The sequence below is a fragment of the Suncus etruscus genome, chromosome 13 (genome assembly GCF_024139225.1).
Source record: "Suncus etruscus isolate mSunEtr1 chromosome 13, mSunEtr1.pri.cur, whole genome shotgun sequence".
NCBI lineage: Eukaryota > Metazoa > Chordata > Mammalia > Eulipotyphla > Soricidae > Suncus > Suncus etruscus.
In genome coordinates, this window is record NC_064860.1 from 18,579,844 (window position 1) to 18,601,211 (window position 21,368).

General features: G+C 39.4%; 2 protein-coding genes across 2 annotated transcripts in view; one reads left to right on the forward strand and one right to left on the reverse strand.

Annotated features, from left to right (window-relative positions):
- Window positions 1–2,300, forward strand: part of LOC126025741 (ceruloplasmin-like) — a 61,317-nt gene extending 59,017 nt beyond the window's left edge. The window contains exon 19 of the mRNA XM_049785522.1: window positions 2,234–2,300. Within this exon, the coding sequence (XP_049641479.1) occupies window positions 2,234–2,300 (67 nt within the window). The remainder of the gene's footprint in view (window positions 1–2,233) is intronic.
- Window positions 2,301–12,808: 10,508 nt separating this feature from the next.
- Window positions 12,809–21,368, reverse strand: part of HPS3 (HPS3 biogenesis of lysosomal organelles complex 2 subunit 1) — a 44,423-nt gene continuing 35,863 nt past the window's right edge. The window contains exons 15-17 of the mRNA XM_049785523.1: window positions 20,148–20,354; window positions 18,944–19,034; window positions 12,809–13,389 (exon numbers count right to left, since the gene is read on the reverse strand). Of these exons, the coding sequence (XP_049641480.1) occupies window positions 13,262–13,389; window positions 18,944–19,034; window positions 20,148–20,354 (426 nt within the window). The 3' untranslated portion in view covers window positions 12,809–13,261. The remainder of the gene's footprint in view (window positions 13,390–18,943; window positions 19,035–20,147; window positions 20,355–21,368) is intronic.

Here is a 21,368-nt window from a genome sequence, read left to right on the forward strand (position 1 = left end):
ATCAAAGATTCGAGTACTAAAACCACTGGATACATGCTAGAAAATGCTAAACAGAGGGTTGGATTCACACTACTAATCAAAAGTGAGGGACCACTAGAGCCGGAGCAGTGGTGCGAAGCAGTAAGGTGTCTGTCTTGCCAGCACTAGCCTAGGATGGACCGCAGTTCAATCCCCTGGTGTCCCATATGGTCCCTCAAGCCAAGAGCAATTTCTTTCTTCTTTCTTTCTTTTTCTTTCTTGTAATAATTTTTATTGTGACCAAAAAGTGAGTAACAAATCTTTCACAGTAATATTGAAGGTACTTAGTGACAATGAATCAGGGACATTCCCACCAGCAGGGTTGTCTTCCCTCCCCCTTTTCCCAGCATGTGTCCCATATCTTCCTCCTTTCCCCCCATAGTGCTAGTGTAACTGTTCCCCTCTGTGTATAGCTTGTTGTAGACAGGGGATCGATTCTGTTGTTGACTTTGGGTTTGGTATTTAAGTCTGATCATTTTTTAATTCCACTCAATGTTTATATGGTTGTTTGGTCCTAGTACCCTTCATTATTATTTCCCCCCTCAATTCATGAGGCAGAACAAGATGATTCACAAGTTGTGTTGTTCTTCTGAAAGACAAAAACAAAACAAAAAAAATGAAGAAAAACGTAACAACAAAAAACCCCAACAGTTAAATAAAAAAGACAGTAACAATCAATAAAAAGGCACCCAGCAGCAAAAAAAAAAACAAAAAAAACACCAAATAATAATCACACGAGTGAAAAAGAAAAGATAAAAGAAAGAAAAAAGAGAAAAAGTTTTTTTTTTTTTTTTTAAAAAAAGGAGTGCTAAAAAAAGGAGTGCTGGTCTGAGAAGGTTTTGTTTTCTTTTTTCAATAGGCACAGTAAGTATTGGGGAAGTAAGAAAGGGAATTCCCTTGGCCTAAGAGGTTCAGGGTCTCTCTGCCCTTGAAGCCTACTGTCATGGGAACAACTACTGGCTCCGTACATGCTCATTACCACACCCCAAGGTCTTTTTTTATGTTACCAGTTGTGGATGATAAAATCAGGCCTCTGTAGCTAGAGATCTGTATTTGCACAGGTCATAGGACAAAGTCTAGGATAGAGTCTTTACGGTTCTAGAAGTTCTGTTCCATCATTGTTGTTTTAATCGGTCATCTGTAATAAATGGTCTTGGTTTTGCTCAAATCCGAGGCTGAAGCCTAGGATAGTCTTCATTATGGTTCCAGAAGTTCTGCTCAGTCTCCGTGGTTAAAGTCAGACATTTGTAATTAGAGATCTTGAATGCATAGCCTGAGTGTCACTGGGTGTGGCCCCCTCCCCCCCCCCAAAAAAAGTGAGGGACCATTGAGGTAGGTTGATTGGCAGTTTGATTCTAGAAACACAAAAATATTTACTCTTGCACCAGAGGTTGATGGGCCCCTCAGGTGATGAGTATTTTTTGTAGACAGGAGAATGTCACTATCCGCAAAGGTATGTCTCCATTTATTAAGGAAGCACACACCAGACATGGCTTTTGGCTTTCCTGGTGCAGTGCCTAATTTTCCTCCCAAGAAATATCTGCCAGAAGGCCCGTTTAGAGAACTCAATCATTGACCCTTGCATGGATTACTGGCTATATTTCTGACATGGCTGTGACATTATATTTTTCTTTTTCTTTTATTTTGATTTTTGTCTCCTTTTCTACTACAGTAATTTGGCCTTAGTTATCTTGCAGCACAAAGAAATTTCGGTACCAAAGGAAGCCTACCAAAAACTCCCCGCTGACTAGTTTATTTGTGACTCTTACTTCAAGTAACCTGGTGCCAGCAGCTTGTTTTTCTGAGTCTAGCTCTATGGTAGTAAACAATTATTCCGGCCATTGCAAATACATTTCTTCCAAAACCTGTCTCTCTCCTCCTGGTTTCTTAAAAAAAAACTGTTTTTGCTTACCCCAAAACACCTCCACCTCATCTTTTCACCCAGCCCTCTAGCAGGGCTCTTTCTCACCTACATCAGATAGTTATGTGATATGTAGATCCTAGGGCCCAGTCTTATTGGGAAGATCCTCTGCTCTTTGTTTTCCCTGAAGACACCTTGCATACCAGAGTTTGTGCTTAAAATGTCATGCGCTGAACAGTACAATTTGTCTTTCGTCTCTTAGACGTGAGTCCCCATACAATGCATTTTGTGTGGTCTCATTTATTTCATATTTCATATCCGTCCACCTTGTGCTCCCGCTTTCTCCCCGTAAAGGTTCTCGGACCCTATGAAGGTTTTGCTTAGGAACACAGCACGTCCGCAGCAGGAGAAACCATTCTAAAAGTTATAAAGAAAACTATAGATACTATAGCAAATTAAAGAAAAAATATTTAGAAGTGTGAAGAGAAATTTTTTCTACCAGAAGGAACAGGTACTGAAAGAGAGCAGGAATCAAAGAGGCACTTGAAACTAGAAGGGAAAAAGGGCATTAGAGTTATCAGTCTGAATGATCTTTAAAATTGATTCAAGTTTGGGGAATACTGACACTTATTCTGAATCCTAGAAAAGTGCTTGCTTACTGTGACACAGACCAGTGGTGACAGGTTGAAATAAAGTTGCTCCATATAAGGGAAACCATTTCCTCCATAAAGGAAAACAAATCACTAGAGAAGTGTCAGTACTTCATTTCTCCTTCCAGAAGAAGCATAAAGATCTCTGCTGGCAAATGAGACCCTCTGTTCATTTTTAATATTATTATTTTGGTTTTTAGGCTACACCTACTGATGGTACTCAGAGATTATTTCTGGCTCTGCACACAGGGATCAGTTCTAGTGAGCTCAGGGGACCACATGGAGTGCTGGAGATTTAACCTAGGTCAGTTGCATGCAAGGCAAGCACTTTACCTTATCTACTGCTGCTCTGATGAGGCACTCTTTAGAATCCATATCTCTGGCCATTAGATAGCCTATCTGCTTGATGTTTTATAGGCAGTGATATGGATTTCTGATCATCCAATTCAGTACTCTAATAAATATCTAAGTGTTCATTCAGTGAGACTAAATGTAAGAGAACAGGGTTTAAGGCATGTGCCTTGTATAAGCAACCAATCCTAGTTCAATCCCCAGTATCACATGGTCTTCCATGTACCACACTTGGATCACTTGGGCAATCCCACAGTGTTAGCTACATCCTCAGGCCCTCACATTAAACTATATGCACACACACACACACACACAGAGAAAAAGTTTTATTTTTTCACAACACTATGATCACAAAATTGCTTGTGACTGAGTTTCAATCTTACAATGTATACTACACTTCACCCATGAACATTTTCTGCCATCAATATCCTTCATTTCCATCCCACCCTCTACTCTGCCTGTTTCTGAGGCAGACATTTTATCTCTCTCTCCCTCTCCCTCCCACCCCTCTCTTACTTCTCAGATTAGTGATGTGGAGCCTTTTTCTTCATGTTCCCTTTGGCCATCTGTATTTCTTCTTTGAGGACATTTCTGTTCATTTCTTCTCTCCATTTTTGGATGGGGGTAATATGTTTTTCTTGCTGAGTTCTACCAGTGCTTTGTATATCTTAGATATCAATGTATACTCTGTATATCTTAGATATTATTAGATATTATCAGATGGATATTGAGTGAATAGTTTCTCCCATTCCATGACAGTCTTTGCAGCCTACACATCATTTCCTTTGAGTTGCAGTTTTTCAGTTTAATGTAATCCCATTTGCTTATATTTGCTTCCACTGGCTTGGCCAGTGGTGTTTCTTCCTTGAATCTGCCTTTAGCTTCATTGTTATGGATTACTCTGCCTACATTTTCCTGTGTACTTTATGATATCTGATATCAAGGTCTTTAATCCATTTTTATTTGACCTTTGTGCGTGGTGTTAAAGAGAGGTCTGAGTTCACTTTTTTTTATCTAGCTGGTCAGTTTTCCCAACACTTGTTGAAGAGGCTTTCCTTGCTGCACTTTGTATTTCTTGCCCCTTTATCAAAGACTAATTGATCATATACCTGTGGGTCCATCTCAGAATACTCAAGTCTATTCCACTGATCTGAGAGTCCATCTTTATTCAGTACCATGCTGCTTTAATGACTACTACTTTTTTTTTTATTTAAAGAAAATGCATTACATAGTTGGCATCACTGATAATAATACATTTGTTTTAGGAAGACCAAGAGCAACATGATTTAAAAAATAGAAAATTGAAAATAAAAACCAAAGAGATGGAAAAGAGAGGAAAGAATATTTTTGAAAATTATCGAATCACAATGAATTCAGTAAGCTCTTTTAAAAAAAAAAGGATGAGTTAAAAAATACAGTACTAACAGTGTGAGAGTGGTAATTGTTGTTTGCAGAGGCCCAGCAAAATATGGGAAAAATGGAAAAAAGAAAAAAAAAAGCCTTGGCCTAAATAAAAAGTAGACCTTATCCCTGAATGTTTCTGACTCTGGGTTCCAGGCATACTAGGTTATCCAACCTGAGTCATTCTCTGTGGTCCTGGTGAAATTTTTTGCACATTAGCTGTTGGTGTCAGGTTTCTGTAGTTAAAGATTCTGGTTTCTGTGCATTTCCTTCATTGAAATCAGGATGATGTGGAGTGTCCTCTAGTTTCACCTCACCATTAGATGCAGAGCATCTTGCCCTGCAAGCAGGTTGTTGCTACTGCTGAGTCATCTGGGTGTTAAGGGAACACTCTTTGGAGTAAGTCAATGCCAGGGTAGCAGTAGGGTCTTCCCTGGTAGAGGTTTGCTTCCTGGTGATGTTAGACAATTGTGGTTGTTTCTGTAGATGTCGATAGTTCAGGAGTGTATGGGCAATGTCCATGGTATAAGGTCTGTATTACAAAGTTTGTGTTCCTATCTCTTATTAGATAAGAACTTGTTGCATATGTAATATTTTCCCAATTTAATGTGCCTGTGCAAAATGACTACGGCTTTATTGTATATTTTAAGGTTGGAGAAAATGATTCCTCTTAACTTTTTTCTCAAGTAATGCTTTAGCTACTCACAAATATTTATTGTTTCATACGAATTTCAGGAGTGTTTGATCCACTTCTTTGAAAAACGTCATGGATATTCTTAGAGGAATTTCATTAAATCTGTACAATGCTTTGGGAAGTATTGCCATTTTAATGAGGTTAATATTCCTGACTTATGAGCAGTGTATGTTTCCATTTCCTTGTTCCCCTTTTATTCCTTGAAGTATTGTTTTGTAGTTTTCTTTGTCTTTGTCTTTCACCTTTTTTAAATTGACTCCAAGTACTTGATTTTCTGTGGCACTTTTGTGAATGGGATTTGTTTATGAATGGGATTGTTCTTTTAATATCTTTTCTTCTTTTTCTTTACTTGTCTATAGTAAAACCATGGATTTTTGTGTATTAATTTTGTAGCCTGTCACTTCACTCTATTTTCTTTTAAATGAAGACATCAGTCAAGAAAGGAATTAAAATACTTGCATCTATAAGCAAACCCTAGCATCCCTGGCATCCAATAGAGCCCTTTGATTACCACCAGGAGTGACTCCTGAGCAGAACCAGGAGCAGCCCCTGAGCACCACAGGGTGTGGTGCATACCTCTCCCATCCTCCCAAACATTGGGGGACAAAACCAAAATTTCCTGTATCCTCTTCTTTCCACTTGTTTTTCTTTCTTCCTTCTTGTGTCTACACACACAACATATTCATTCCAGTCATATTCATAAAGCCTAAGAATGAATCTCATGTATAAGCATAATGCAGCTATTGATGTTGGAAAAATAAAAATGACTATAGATAGACCCTTTTCCAATTTTACCAGTTACTTAAAGCCTGTTCCTTACCAAAGAACATGCCACCGTGTGCTGTGTTTAACTGTCTTCTCTCTTCTTTTTCATTTATTTTAAATAAATTTTCTCTTTTGTGATGATAAGGGGGTGAGATATTATATGTGGCATGTGGGGCAGTGCTAATCAAACTCATGTCTTCATGCCTGCAAGGCAGTAGCTCTACAACTGAGACATTTCCAGCCCCTACTCACCCTCCTCCTGGCCATTTGGTAGCAATACAGGGAACAATCACATGTAGAAGTCCGTAAGTGTAATCTAGAGAGCAGTTCCTCCTCAGAGGATTCAAAGGTGCCAATAGGGTCACCTGGGGTAGTTTTCTGATGGCAATTTTTATCCACACATGACAAATGGGCAGGTCAATGCTCTGGGGCTTCTTTTGTATGAACACTTAGCCCATCTTCAGGAAGCACCACTTTCCTAATCTAATCATCATCTTCTGGAGTTCTATTTCCTGATACCATAATCTTGTAACACAGATTACGAGCAATCATACCCTAGAAAGACCTAGGAAAAATCTGTGTGCACTGCTGGAGACTAAACTCATGGTCTCATATATGCAAGGAAAATGTTGTACCACTGAGTAACAAGCCTAGTTTCCCAGAGTAGAAACCATAAAGCATTTTGGAATAACATTCTCTGAGAAGCAACAGTACTTATTCTCAGTGTACTGATGCTGATTTGTTCCCCATATGGTTACATTGCCTTTGATCCTTTGATTAAGGAGATGTTTGACCACTTTCTCAACAGTAAAGTTAGTATTTTTCTTTTTATGGTGAACAAAGATCAATCACATGGGGAGGAAAGATAATCTTTCTTTAAATAAAGCAAAGACAAATGAGATTTTTTAAAAACAAAAATTAAAAATATAAATGAATCAAAAGTAATTCAATAACTAAAAAAAAGTAATTCAATACTAACATTGAAAAAATGGAAACCATTTCAGAGTATCTATATTAATTCTTTTAAACACATAATACTCATTTTAAATAATGGGCTTACCATTTCTTTTCCTATAGAGACCAGCCCCAACAAAAAGAAATAAATTGATAAGTGGAAACAAAATCAAAGAATGACCCCTACCAAAGTCTGTGAAAGTGCTGAATGGAGTATCTGCTTTGCAATAGCAATAAGCATTAAAAAAAAAAAATCTGAAAACATGGGCTCGAGAGATAGCACAGCAGAAGGGCGTTTGCCTTGCAAGCAGCAAACCCAGGACTAAAGGTGGTTTGAATCCCGGCATCCCATATGGTCCCCCATGCCTGCCAGGAACAATTTCTGAGCAGATAGCCTGGAGTAACCTCTGAGCACAGCCGGGTGGTGGCCCAAAAAAACAAAAATAAAATAAAATAAAAAACTGAAAGCATGTGCTTCTCCAGCTCCATGTGAAAAGGCCTATGTTGTATTATTATACATGATTAATTCACCCATAATATTACTGATTCCTAGAGGCCACTTGTAGCACCAGCTCTATAATTGGTTTGCTCCTTATAACCTGCTCTCCCCAATGGTGCTCTTGGTATGGTCTTTGAAAGATCATAATTAAGAGTCACTAAAATAGTTTCAATCCGGGAACATACTGCTGATATCATCTCTGACCAAACAAAGGCACAGTGCTTGGTCATAGAGAAAGTGAAAAATTATACACATGCCCATTCTTAACAACACAGGCAATTTCATTAAAAATGAAAAAAGGAAATAAATGCAATCAAATTAGAATGGCATCAATCTTGAGTTTTGAGAATCCTTGAAAAGAAATGGTCAAAGCAATCATCTGGCACAGAAAAAGAGCTAAGAAATAATCTCAATAATTAAATCCTGTCTCCCTATTTTTGGTTCATTTCTAATTCATTAAGCTAATCAGGTATGCCCCTTCTTCCTTCCTTATGTATGCTTGCAAAGCTATAAATTTTCCTCTGAGTACCGCTTTTGCTGTGTCCCATAGCTGAGAGCAGAAATCAACGAAGTGGAAACCGAAAAAACAAATCAAAAAATCAAAGAAAGCAGAAGTTGGTTCTTCGAAAAAATAAACAAGATTGAAAGACCATTGGCAAAACTAACAAAGGAGGAGAAAGAGAGAAACTTGATAACTAGAAATGACAAAGGGGAGATCACTACCGATATTAGAGAGATTCAAAGACTAATCAGAAACTACTTTGAGAAACTATGCCACTAAAAATGACAACCTGGAAGAAATGGATAAATTCTTGGACTCTTATAACCTTCCATGGTTGAATAAAGAGAATGTAGCATAACAAAACAACCCCATCACTATTGAGGAAATTAAAACAGTAATCAAATGTCTGCCCCAAAACAAAAACCTAGGCCCAGATAGATTCACTAATGAATTCTTTCAAACCTTTCAAGAGGAACTACTACCAATCCTGGCAAGACTCTTTCAAGAAATAGAAAAAACAGGAACACTTCCAAATAGTTTTTATGAAGCCAACATCACATTAATACCAAAACCAGATAGAGATGCTGCCAAAAAAGAAAATTACATACCAATATCCCTGATGAACACTAATGCAAAGATCCTCAACAAAATCCTGACAAACAGGATCCAATGCCTCATCAAGAAGATCATTCACTATGATCAAGTAGGTTTCATCCCAGGAATGCAATCCCATAAATCTATCAACATAATACACATCAACAATAAGAAAAATAAAAATCACATGTTCATATCAATAGACGCTGAGAAAGCATTTGATGAAAGCTTTTATGAAGCCAACATCACCTTGATACCGAAATCAGATAGAGATGCTACCAAAAAAAAAATTACAGACCAATATCCCTGATGAACAGATGCAAAGATCCTCAACAAAATCCTGGCAAATAGGATCCAATGCCTCATTAAGAAGATCATCCACTAAAAAAACCTTTTAAACTTTTGATGTTAACTTAAACTAATATGCATGTGCATGAAAATATAAAAAAAATACTATGCCTTCAATGTTTAAGGAGTCACATAAATTTCATGGCTTTAGATTGCTTTGTGTACTACTAAGATATGTTATAATGTACTACAATCTGGGGACTTGTGGACAAAGTAGTTGTACATGTTTTCTGCCTTATTTTTCTTAATGATCTTTGACTGTAAGTTCAATATTTAGGCGTCAGCAAGGGGATTTCTTCTGAGAACTCTGTTTATGGGCGATTGTCCTTCCACTGTAACTTTATCTTGTCCTCTTTGCATCATTGTTCTCATAATTAAAACTAAAAATAAAAAAAGATCATCCACTACAATCAAGTAGGTTTCATCCCAGGAATGCAAGGATGGTTTTACATCCGTAAATCTATCAACATAATTCACAACATCAACAACAAGAAAAATAAAAATCACATGATCATATCAATAGATGCAGAGAAAGCATTTGATAAATTCCAACACCCATTCTTGATCAAAACTCTCAGCAAGATGGGAATGAAAGGAACCTTTCTCAATATAGTTAAGGCCATCTACTAAAAGCCAATGGCAAATATTATCCTCAATAAAAGTCTTTCCTCTAAATTCTGGCACAAGACAAGGCTGTCCACTCTCACCACTCCTCTTCAACATAGTACTGGATGTGCTTGCTATAGCGATCAGGGAAGAAAAAGATATCGAGGGAATCCAGATAGGAAAGGAAGAAGTCAAGCTCTCACTGTTTGCAGATGACATGATACTCTACTTAGAAAACCCTAAAGACTCTACCAAAAAGCTCCTAGAAACAATAGACTCATATAGCAAGGTGGCAGGCTATAAAAGTAACACACAAAAATCAATGGCCTTTTTATACACCAACAATAATAGGGAAGAAATGGGCATTAAGGAAACAACCCCATTCACATTAGCGCCACACAAACTCAAATATCTTGGAGTCAACTTGACTAAATAAAGATGTGAAGGACTTATACAAAGAAAATTATAAAACCCTGCTCCAAGAAATAAGAGAGAACACACGGAAATGGGAACACATACCCTGCTCATGAATTGGCAGGATTAACATCATTAAAATGGCAATACTCCCCAAAGCATTGTACAGATTTAATGCGATCCCTCTAAAGATACCCATAACATTCTTCAAAGAAGTGGATCAAACACTTAAAATTCATTTGGAACAATAAACACACTCGAGTTGCTAAAACAGTCATTGGGAAAAAGAATATGGGAGGCATTACTGTCCCCAACTTTAAACTGTATTACAAAGCAAAAGTTATCAAAACAGCATGGTATTGGAATAAAGTCAGACCCTCAGATCAGTGGAATAGGTTTGAATAATCAGAGAATGTCCCCCAGACATACAATTACCTAATTTTTAATAAAGGAGCAAGAAATCCTAAATGAAGCAAAGAAAGCCTCTTCAACAAGTAATATTGGCACAACTGGCTAGCAACTTGCAAAAGATTGAACTTAGACCCCCAGCTAACATCATGTATAAAGGTAAAATCCAAATTGATTAAAGACCTTGATATCAGACCTGATACCATAAGATATATAGAATAACACATAGGTAAAACACTCCATGACATTGAGACTAAAGGCATCTTCAAGGAGGAAACGGCACTCTCAAACAAGTGAAAGCAGAGATTAACAGATGGGAATATGGGCCCGGAGAGATAGCACAGCGGTGTTTGCCTTGCAAGCAGCCAATCCAGGACCTAAGGTGGTTGGTTCAAATCCTGGTGTCCCATATGGTCCCCCGTGCCTGCCAGGAGCTATTTCTGAGCAGACAGTCAGGAGTAACCCCTGAGCATCACCGGGTGTGGCCCAAAAACCAAAAAAAAAAACAAAAAACAAAAAACAAAAACAGATGGGAATATATTAAGCTGAGAAGATTATGCACCTCAAAAGACATAGTGCCCAAGATTCAAGAGCCATCCACTGAGTGATAGAAACTATTCACCCAGCACCCATCAGATAGGGGCTAATATCTAAAATATACAAGGCACTGACAGAACTTTACAAGAAAAAAAAAAACATCTAATCCCATCAAAAAATGTGAAGAAGAAATGGAGAACAATTTGATAAAGAAGAAATAAATGCTCCAATCACTAATTATCAGGGAGATGCAAATCAAAACAACTATGAGGTACCATCTCACACCACAGAGATTGGCACACATCACAAAGAATGAGAACAAGCAGTGTTGGTGGGGATGTGGAAAGAAAGGAACTCTTATGCTGTTGGTGGGAATGCCATCTAGTCCAACCTTTATGGAAAGCAATATGGAGATTCCTCCAAAAACTGGAAATTGAGCTCCCACATGATCCAGCTATAGCACTCCTAGGAATATATCGTAGGAATACAAAAATACAATACAAAAATCCTTCCTTGCACCTATATTCATTGCAACACTATTTATAGCAAGACTCTGGAAACAACCAAGATGCCCCTCAACAAATGAATGGCTAAAGAAACTGTGATACATATACACAATGGAATATATATATTCAGGAAAGATGAAGTCATGAAATTTTCCTATACATGGATGTGCATGTACATGCTGAGTGAAATAAGTCAGAGGGAGAGAGATAGACGCAGAATAGTTTCACTCATCTATGGGTTTTAAGAAAAATGAAAGACATTTTTAGCAGTATCTCAGAGACAAGAGAGATGAGGGCTGTTAGGTGCAGCTCATGACATGAAGCTCACCACATAGAGTGATGAGTGCAGTTGGAGAGATGACTACACTGAGAACTATCATAACAATGTGAATGAATGAGGGAAGTAGAAAACCTATCTCGAGTACAGGTGTGGGTTAGGTGGGGAGGAGGGAGATCTTGGAAATTGGTGGTGGGAATCTTGCACTGGTGAAGGGGGTGTTCTTTACATGACTGTAATCATACTTATAATCACAGTTTTTAAATAAAGATAATTAAAAAAATAAGTCAGAGAGAGAGAAAGACACAGAATGGTCTCACTCATCTATGGGTTTTAGGAAAAATGAAAGATATTCTTGCAATAATTTTCAAAGACAGAAGAGAGGAGTGCTGGAAGTTCCAGTTCATCTCATGAAGCTCACCACAATGAGTGATGAGTTTAGTTAGAGAAATAACTACACTGAGAACTATCCTAACAATGAGAATGTATGAGGAAAATAGAAAGCCTGTCTAGAGTACAGGTGGGGTGGGGTAGGGTGGGGAGGAGGTAGATTCGGGACATTGGTGATGGGAATGTTGCACTGGTGATGGGGGGGGGGTATTCTTTACATGATAGAAACCCAACCCCAATCGTGTTTGTAATCAAGATGTTAAAATAATAATTAAATCCTGGTAAAGATGAACTATTATGGTTTTCAAAACTGTTAGGGTTTCAAAATATAGCAAATGCCAAGGGAATAGATATACTACCAATGAAATCATGAATTTGGGCTCAAAAGTCAATAAGAGATTTGGGGCTAGAGCAAAAGCATAGGGGGTGGGGGGCACTTGCCTTGCACACTGGTGATTGAGATTTTATTCCCAGCATCCCATATGGTCCCCCTGAGCCTATATGGAATGCAGACCCAGCAAGAACCCCTGAGCATCATTGAGTGTGACAAGAGAAAAAAAAAAAAAGAAAGATTAAAGAAGTAATAACTATGATACATTAAAAAAATATTTTCCCCAAGACTTTAGGTAAATAAGCAAAAGTATACATTCACCAAAGTTGAAACAAGTCTTTGCTAAAAGTCAAAACAAACCATGTATTCCACAAACCATGTGAACCAGAAAAGGAGCTTGTAAACCTTTGACTCAAAGAGAAATACATCATGGGCAGGCATTAAAAATACCAGGACAACAGTTTAACATCTTTTATTGTGGAAAAACATGAACATCATTCACAAAGGAAACAAAACTTTAAATCTATAAAGTGACCCAGATAAGAAGTCTGGAAAAAATCAAGATCAAAATCCAGAGGCCTTGGAGTGACATTCGTTCAAGCTAAGCTTGCTTGCAAAATGCTTCTGTGTGTTCTAGCAATGAAAAAAAAAAAAAATGATTGTCCTGTCTCCAGTAACAACAGATTTTTTTTTTTTGGAATATAAAAGTTCATTTCTCAGGGCTGGAGCGATGGCGCAGCAGCAGGGCATTTGCCTTGCACATTGCTGACCCAGGGTGAACCGCGGTTCAATCCCGTGGCATCCCATATGGCCCCCCAAGCCAGGAGTGATTTCTGAGTGCATAGCCAGGAGGACCTCTGAGAGTCACTGGGTGTGGCCCAAAATTTAAAAAAAAGTTCATCTCTTCTTTTAAAAAATAATGACTTCAGGAGGAATTCTTATGCCTTGTAGCTTTTGAATATTCTGGACAATTGCATGAATTCCATTCATAAATTAAGAAAAAATAATACTGCTACTTGGTAAGGAAGCAGCTGGAAAGCCCTGGTAATAGATGGGCATATTCAACCTGAAACACTTTATATTGTAGATGGCTTGGCATTTTTCCAAGTTTGGTCTCCACACTGAATGCCAGGATGGTGCTTTGCCAACGACCCCTCACATCAGTGATTTCTTCCGGCTGCAGTAGAGGAGATATGGCAGGAAAAAGGCAGCAGTGCCATCTTCAGGGAGAACATTCAGGAAATCTCTCAGCTCTAGTTCCACAGCAACCACTGACAATGTTTCTGTTAGGGTGGGGGAAGATAAGTACAGTGAAAACAGCAACTCTGTTGTTTACCCCACCCATCTTCAATATTTCAAGTCAACCCAAAGCAAGTTAAGATCACAAAATGTTTAATCGGGCTGGAGAGATAGCATGGAGATAAGTCATTTGCCTTGCATGCAGCAGGATTGTGGTTCGAATACCAGCATCCCATATGGTCCCCCAAGCCTGCCAGGAGCAATTTCTGAGTGTAGAGCCAGATGTGACCCAAAAACAAAAAACAAAACAAAACAAAACAAAAAAGACAAACAAAAATGCTTATCTATGAGAAACATAAAAATCTCTCTCTTAAAATCAGAGGTTAAACTCAGGTTTTGTATGGCTTCATCTGTTTTTTCTAAAGTTCTGTTAAGCTGATTTTCTTCACAGCCCATGGAGGTAGGGTCTATAGTGTCACTGTGAGAGTATTACACAATCCCCTCCCCAATAATTTCCATTGTCCACTACTATAGAAAAATGTAATTACCCGATTACTGCTTTGAATAAGAGGGTACCACTGCAGCTAATTCTTACAACAGGCTCTTTTCAGAGGGCAAGGAATACCATAAACAATTGGGATGACATTATCCTTGCTCACTTCCTTTCATATTTTTTAATCAGGTACAAATCTGTTTGCATAACCAGGTTTTCTTTCCCAGTGACAAAACAAGGTTCTCTGATGAACCCTGTCAATGTTCTAGAACTTAGTTCTTCCTGGGTGTGCCCACAGAAAGAGCTGGACCAGTTTATGATGCCTGCATGATATCCATTTCTCTGCAGAGATGCCCTATGCCTTGGTGACCCTCCCGGGCAGTTCCCGACTCTCTCTTTCTCTCTGCACAATGAGCAGAAAGATAATCTCTAGCTCAATGGCATGTGTCTGTGCAGTATAATCTGTCCAATATTTTGCAACCTGATCCTCCTTACACAAAGAGAAGCTGGTCCACAGTTACATAGTAAGTGAAGCAGCAGTGCAACTGGAAAAAGACCCCGAGAATCATCAGGGCAAAACCTGGAGGATGAGTAGGGACTAAATGCCCACCTGTTTTCACTGGTGACTAAAGAAAACACTAAATCTCCAAGTCTCTATTACAGTGTGACCATCTGCTCATGGCACTGTCATCCAGAGCCCCTTCAGCATTAGATCAAAATGCAACCACACACAGCCCAAATGTAATAGGTAGCACCTTGATAAGCATGTTACTAAGCAGTTTTGCAAAATCCATGTGGGAAAAAGAATTACAGATGCTTTCCTTTCAAACCAGTTTATGCAACCTCTATGTGGAGACTAGAAATAGTCCCCCAAATTCAAAAGTGAAGTGAGTGAGTTTCTAAAGCTAAGTGTCTTATCTTTGCCCAGTTCTCCTCTCCTATTGACTACTTGACGTGCTCAGGGGCTGCTATGAGTTTAAACTCCCAAGAATAAGATCACTATTTTAAACTGGTACTTGTCTAGAAACTAGCTGGTCTAAAAAGAAAAACAAAAAACCACCAGATGGTTATAAAGGCTTTTTCTCACTGGTGGAATTTTAAAATGACTTTGGAAGCTTGATTTCTGTTCCTGACTGCAGTAGAAGTCTCAGTGAGTTCATTCCAAACACAGCGGCACTATTTTTTTGTTTGTTTGTTTTTGGTTTTGGAGCCACACCCGGCGGTGCTCAGGGGTTACTCCTGGCTGTCTGCTCAGACATAGCTCCTGGCAGGCACGGGGGACCATATGGGACACTGGGATTCGAACCAACCACCTTAGGTCCTGGATCGGCTGCTTGCATGGCAAACACTGCTGTGCTATCTCTCCGGGCCTGGCACTATTTTCTTGACCCAAGTTACCACCAACACGAGTATCAACAGCTCTGCCTGGAGAAAGTGATGGGGGTCCTCAGTAAGATTGTGTCCCAGAGGGGACATATGCTAATGTCCAGAGACAGTTATAACTAGGGTGTAGTTATTGGAAATGCTGTAATACACCCCAAACCATGCATATTATGTGGTGGTCCAAATAATGTCAATAGTGCCAAGGATGGAAAATGCTGTGTTAAGAAAAGATAGTAACTCACAGCTCATGGCACAGAAAACTGGCCTCCATCTCCACCATTGTACTAAAAACTGACTACTGAGTCAACCTTATATTTGTGCTGGTCTCAGGATGTTAAGACTGGCTTGTGTCAGACTCTGTGCAAGGAGCCATATTCCTTCTAAACTCTACCTCTGGCATGTTACCAACAGAGGGCAGTCCCTGGGAACTGCCCTACAGTTATTCAGTGTCTCCCTTACACCCTGCATTTCTCAAAGGTTACAGAAAGCTCCCCCCACTGGAGGCACACTGCTGATGGCAGGTGTGACACAGAATGTACGAAATGCAATATCAGGTCCTGAGGTATCACAGGCTGAGTCCCACCAGACACATTCATCCAGCATTGTATTCCACCACACACAGACATACACAACTGTAACACACACAGCCACACAGTGTCACACACAGGCACACACTATCATGCAGATACCACTGTCATAGACATACCGTCACATATATGTAGTCTCAGGCCTTGCAACTCTATTTTAAAAATATAGGCAAGTGGAACTGTTAGTGGAGTGATCATGACTGAAGTGGAGATAGAGAGTATGGATGGGGATCATAAAAAAAAAAATCCAGAATGTGCCTTTATAATAGATGTCTGGCTCTCATGGCAGGAAGATGTGGGGGCTCTCACTCAACAGTAACCCACTAACACCAATACCCTATTTCAGATTATAGGCAGCCTGCATGCAGTTGGCATAGTTAATCAAACTCTTGCTATTTCCATTCTCTAAAAACCAGACTAAATATTCCAGAGTGGACAGGCAGAGGAGAATAAAAAGCCAGCTCCTCACCTTCCCTCTCACAACATTATCTTTACTTGAGGGGTTTCTTCGGGAAGTCACCCCCAGGAGTCACTTTATTTATTAACCTGCAAGCATAATTCCAATACGATCCATTTCCAATATGCATATAGGCTGAGATCAGCGTAACGGTACTTTTCAACAACTCACTAGTGATAGTAACACAGCAGAGTCAAGAAACTGATGACCCCCTATATAAGTGGTCCTCAGATTTTTAAATAGGGGACCAGTTCACTGTCCCTCAGACTGTTAGAGGGCTGAACTATAGTAAAAAAAAAAAAACAAAAAAACTATGACCAAATTCCTATGCACACTGCATAGATCTATATGAAGACTTATGGATCAATTACGAACATCCAAAAACTGTCTAATTTAATGACACTCATTTTAAATTCTTGAGAACTTGTTAAAAAGACTAACAAATTGTCACGATACTTGCTGACAATTAGGATTAATAATCTTAACTTCTTACACAGTTTACTTTGTGCCCAGATCATTAATTTTAAAGAAGAATGACAAGTTAAGCCACAGGGAGATTTGATTCCCAGTATGTTACAGTATGGTAACCCCTATTCTTAACACTGCCAGCTTTGGACCTAATGCTCCCAAGCACTCCAGAGTTTGGCCACAACAATTAACAACTTTTACTGATCCTAATGGTCATTCAAATGTTTTAAGTACAGAGGTAGGGAGCATCTGTGACTGAGATAATTTATTAAGGATTTGGAAACATTTGCAGAAGGGGTGAATATGTTTTTATTTCTTAGATAGCCCCTATGAGTGGCAGTGCTGAATCATAACAATAATGGTGATTCTATTTTTTAAGCAGTTTATTAATTTATTGATTGATTTTTGGGTCATACCTAGCAGTACTCAGGGGATACTCCTGGCTCTATGCTCAGAAATCACCTCTGGCAGGCTCAAGGGATCATATGGGATGCCAGGAATGGAACCGGGTCTGTACTGGGTTGGCCACATGCAAGGCAAATGCCTTTACCACTGTGCTACCTCTCTGGCCCCAAAAATTATTTTTTAAAAAAACCTCTCTGGCTCCAAATAATTTTAATTTCTTAAATCTTTGTCCTATTTTCCTATTTTGGACTTTTAGTACTGTGTTCTTCCTTTATGACTTTAATATATTCTTTAACCTTCCTGAAAAAATATTTTTATTATTATTATTAGCACTGTAATAGCTGCTTTGATTCAAAGAAGTCAGTTAAAATACTCAATACCCCAGTTCTCTATTCTTTTGAGCTTATATGTATATATCCTTTTATTTTATTTTATTTTATTTGGAGAGGTGGGTTGAGTCATAATCAGCTGTGCTTAGGGCTACTCCTGACTCTGTGCTCAGAGATCATTCCTGATGTGCTCAGGAATATGGCGTGACAGTATTGAATCTGGTTTGGCTACGTACAAGGTAAGCACCTTACTCTCTAGCTCCAGTATCGGTTTATCTTCTGAGAAAAACTTTAGTAGGCACTGTCAACCTTGAATTAAAAATTAATAAATATTGGTTAAATACTGAATGATAATAACTAATAAAAAAAAAAAGAGAGAGGTCTTGGGAACAGAGTGATAGCGCAGCGGTAGGACATTTGCCTTATAGGAGGCTGACCCAGAAGGAACCTCAGTTTGATCTCCAGTGATCCATATGGTTCCCCGGGCCAGGAGTTATTTCTGAGCGCATAGCCAGGAGTAACTAATCCCTGAGTGTCACTGGGTGTGGCCCAAAAACCAAAACCAAAAAAAGCCAAACTTAGTTAGATCCCTAGCATCCCATATGTTCTCCAAGTACTGCCAGGAATGATCCCAGAAGTAAGAGCCAAAAGTAATTCCTGAGCACCACTAAGTGTGGCCCCAAAACTAACAAACAACAACAACAACAAAAGAAAACTGAAGAAAGTTAGTGGGTAAGGTGCTTGCCTTGCATATAGTCAACTCAAGTTCAATCTTCAGAACCGCATACAGGCCCCAACACATAACTAGGAGTAATCCCTTACCATTACCAAGTGTGGTCGCAAGAAAACAAAAACGTACAATAACATTTTTTATTTAGGGCCCGAAGAGAGAGCACAGCGGTGTTTGCCTTGCAAGCAGCCGATCCAGGACCTAAGGTGGTTGGTTCGAATCCCGGTGTCCCATATGGGCCCCCGTGCCTGCCAGGAGCTATTTCTGAGCAGATAGCCAGGAGTAACCCCTGAGCACTGCCGGGTGTGGCCCAAAAAAAAACCAAAAACAAAATTTAAAAAAATTTTTAAATAAATAACAAAAAGTTCCAGTTGTACAGTGGAAAGAAATCAATGCACATCAACTATATGGGCAAGAGAGCCTATGGATTTAAGAAATAAATTCCTGAAGGACTACAAAGACCCTCATTAATCAACTGAGAGTCACATGAAAAAAACAAGAAAGCAAGGAAGACTTCAGTAAATTATAAACAGTAAATCTTGGGCTATAGAGGCTCTGCATATGGCCAAAGTTCAAACCTCAGCACCTCCTGTTTTCTTGAGATCCCTATGTGTGAATACAGAGCATGAGCTGAGAGAAGCCCCCACACCACACTACATCCAACCCCCCCCCAAAAAAAACAGTTAAATTAAAACAAAGGCTCCAGATAAAATTTATAGCCAAGCAAAAATAACCCATCACTCCACCTTTCAGTGATGCCAGGTAGAGTTGACAGTTCTCTCCTCCACGTCTGATTCTCTGGCAAAGCTCAGGCAATAATTTTCTCCACCACAAAGTCTATCTTAGGAAAAAAGGAATGAATTTTAAGCTTGATGCATTTCATATTCAGATCCAATATAAGAAAGCAGAGGGCAAGTGCTCATCCTGCTGCTGATGACACCAAACTTGGCAGCAGAAGTAGTTTTCACAACAGCCAGACAGCTTCTTAACACTTAACTATGTCAGCATAGACCATCAATTACTTGAATCAGTTTAATTAACAGAAATTGCAGCCATAGCATCAACATATTAAGTCATATCATATAAGTCAAGTTTGTAGCTTGAACATCTACACATGTATATTGTACATATTCACACAGATGTTTTCGAGAAGAAATACACACTCTTCTATAATCTCTTGATAGAATGATGGCAAGAAAAAAAATGGATCAAGAGGCCAGAGTGACAGTGCAGATGTAAGGTTATTTGCCTTGCACATAGCTGTCTTAGACTGGATCCCTGGCATCCCATAAGGTAGTCAAGCACTACCAAGAGTAATTCCTGAGCATTGCCAGGTGTGGCCCCAAAACCAAAAAACTCAACAACAAATCTAAACCTATCTTAACTTCTTAGGCCAGAGCAATAGTACTACATGCCTTGCATGCAGCCAACCCAGGTTCACACCTTGGCATTCCATATGGTCCCTTGAGCACCACCAGGAATAATTCCTGAATACAGAGCAGGAGTAGCCCCCTGAGCACTGCAAGTGTGTGCCAAAAACAAACAAACAAAAAAGCATACAAACTTTCCTAACTTCTCAAGTAAACACAAGGCACAGAAAATTTTCTGGTATAGACTTACATCCACACAATATTTTTTTATTATTTTTAATTTGGGGGACCACCTGCAGTGATGCTCAAAAGTTACTCCTGGCTTAAACTCAGGAATTATTCCTGATGGGTTCTGGAGATTATATGGGATGTCAGGGATTGAATCCAGATTGAGAACCCAGGTGAGGAGAGAGCTTTACCTATGTTATCATTCTGGCCCTGACAAGACTTTTAAAAGAAAATATACCATCACCATGTACTTTAATAGCTGCTCATAACTGCCCATTTTGTAAATAAAGCAGCAAGACAGTGGTATTAGAACCACACTTCTCCAGCCAGAGTGACAGAACTGAGAACATACCCGGTTCTCTTCCTTCAGCTCATGGTTGGCATAAGGGATGATGGCCTCGGGGCAGCGCTCTAACAGTGTGTCTATGCACTGCTCATGCCCCTTCAGGCGCGTGCGGCACAGGACATGGATGCTGAGGCCAGCAGCTGTGGCTTCCGACAACGGCTCCAAGAACGGCATGATGGAAGCTATGTCAAATGAAGGACCACATATGAGAGACTATGAACAGAAAAGTGAAATGTTATGGGATGAGTCAACACAAACACATACGGAGTACAATTTTTCTTTATCAAAAGGAAATATGACATATTCCCACCACTACCACCCTCCAAACACAATCTCTGCCACTGCAATTGGCCCACTTTCCTCTGCTTGCTCAGACCCTTTAGTTGCTCATTCACCCTTCCCTAGTGAGGTTACACTCCTGGCTGACATTCCCAGGGCCTTAGGGGAATAAGAAGCAAATTTTGCTGCCTCCCCTCTCACTTCACCTGGTTCCTGGCAACCTCCACACCATCAACCACATCAGTGACACCCTGACCTCCACTCATGTTGCTTGTATCCGGAACCATATGGCTTCAGCTCTGCTCTCCTAATTACACCTGACAATTCACTGACACACCTGACAACTTCACTTAGGTGAAGACTGATAGCAAAGGAAAAAGGGAAATACCCAGCCTAACTTCTCAGTGTCAAGAGTAACAAAGATTCACCCACACAGCACTGCTAACACAACAGAAAGTGTGCACAGAAGCCCGCCAAGTTCAATGTATAAAAACAAAAGAAATGAGGCTCTCCCCTTATCAACCAGTTTCCCTCACCTCTCAGAGAAGAACTACTGAGAAGGCTGAGGATGTTCCATGTGCTCAAAGAAACAACGCGATAGGCAGTCAGCACAGAGCAAAAGTGTGTAAGCTGAAATGAGAACACCTCAGTCAGAAATTACAGAAATAAAGAGTATTCTAAGTAGCAGAATAGAAGCAGTTGAGAAAAAAAAAAAAATCCAAAAACTCCAAGATGAGACACAGGAAACATCTATAAAATGATAAAAAAAAAAAAAAAAAAATGGGGGAAAAGTCTGAGAGGAAATGAATTTTACACCAGATCACTATGGGCTGAATTCAAGTCAAACCATGAAGAATCAACAGAATCCCTGAGAAACAAGAACGTAAATTTAATGAAGAAACACAAATTAGGGGCCGGGCGGTGGCGCTGGAGGTAAGGTACCTGCCT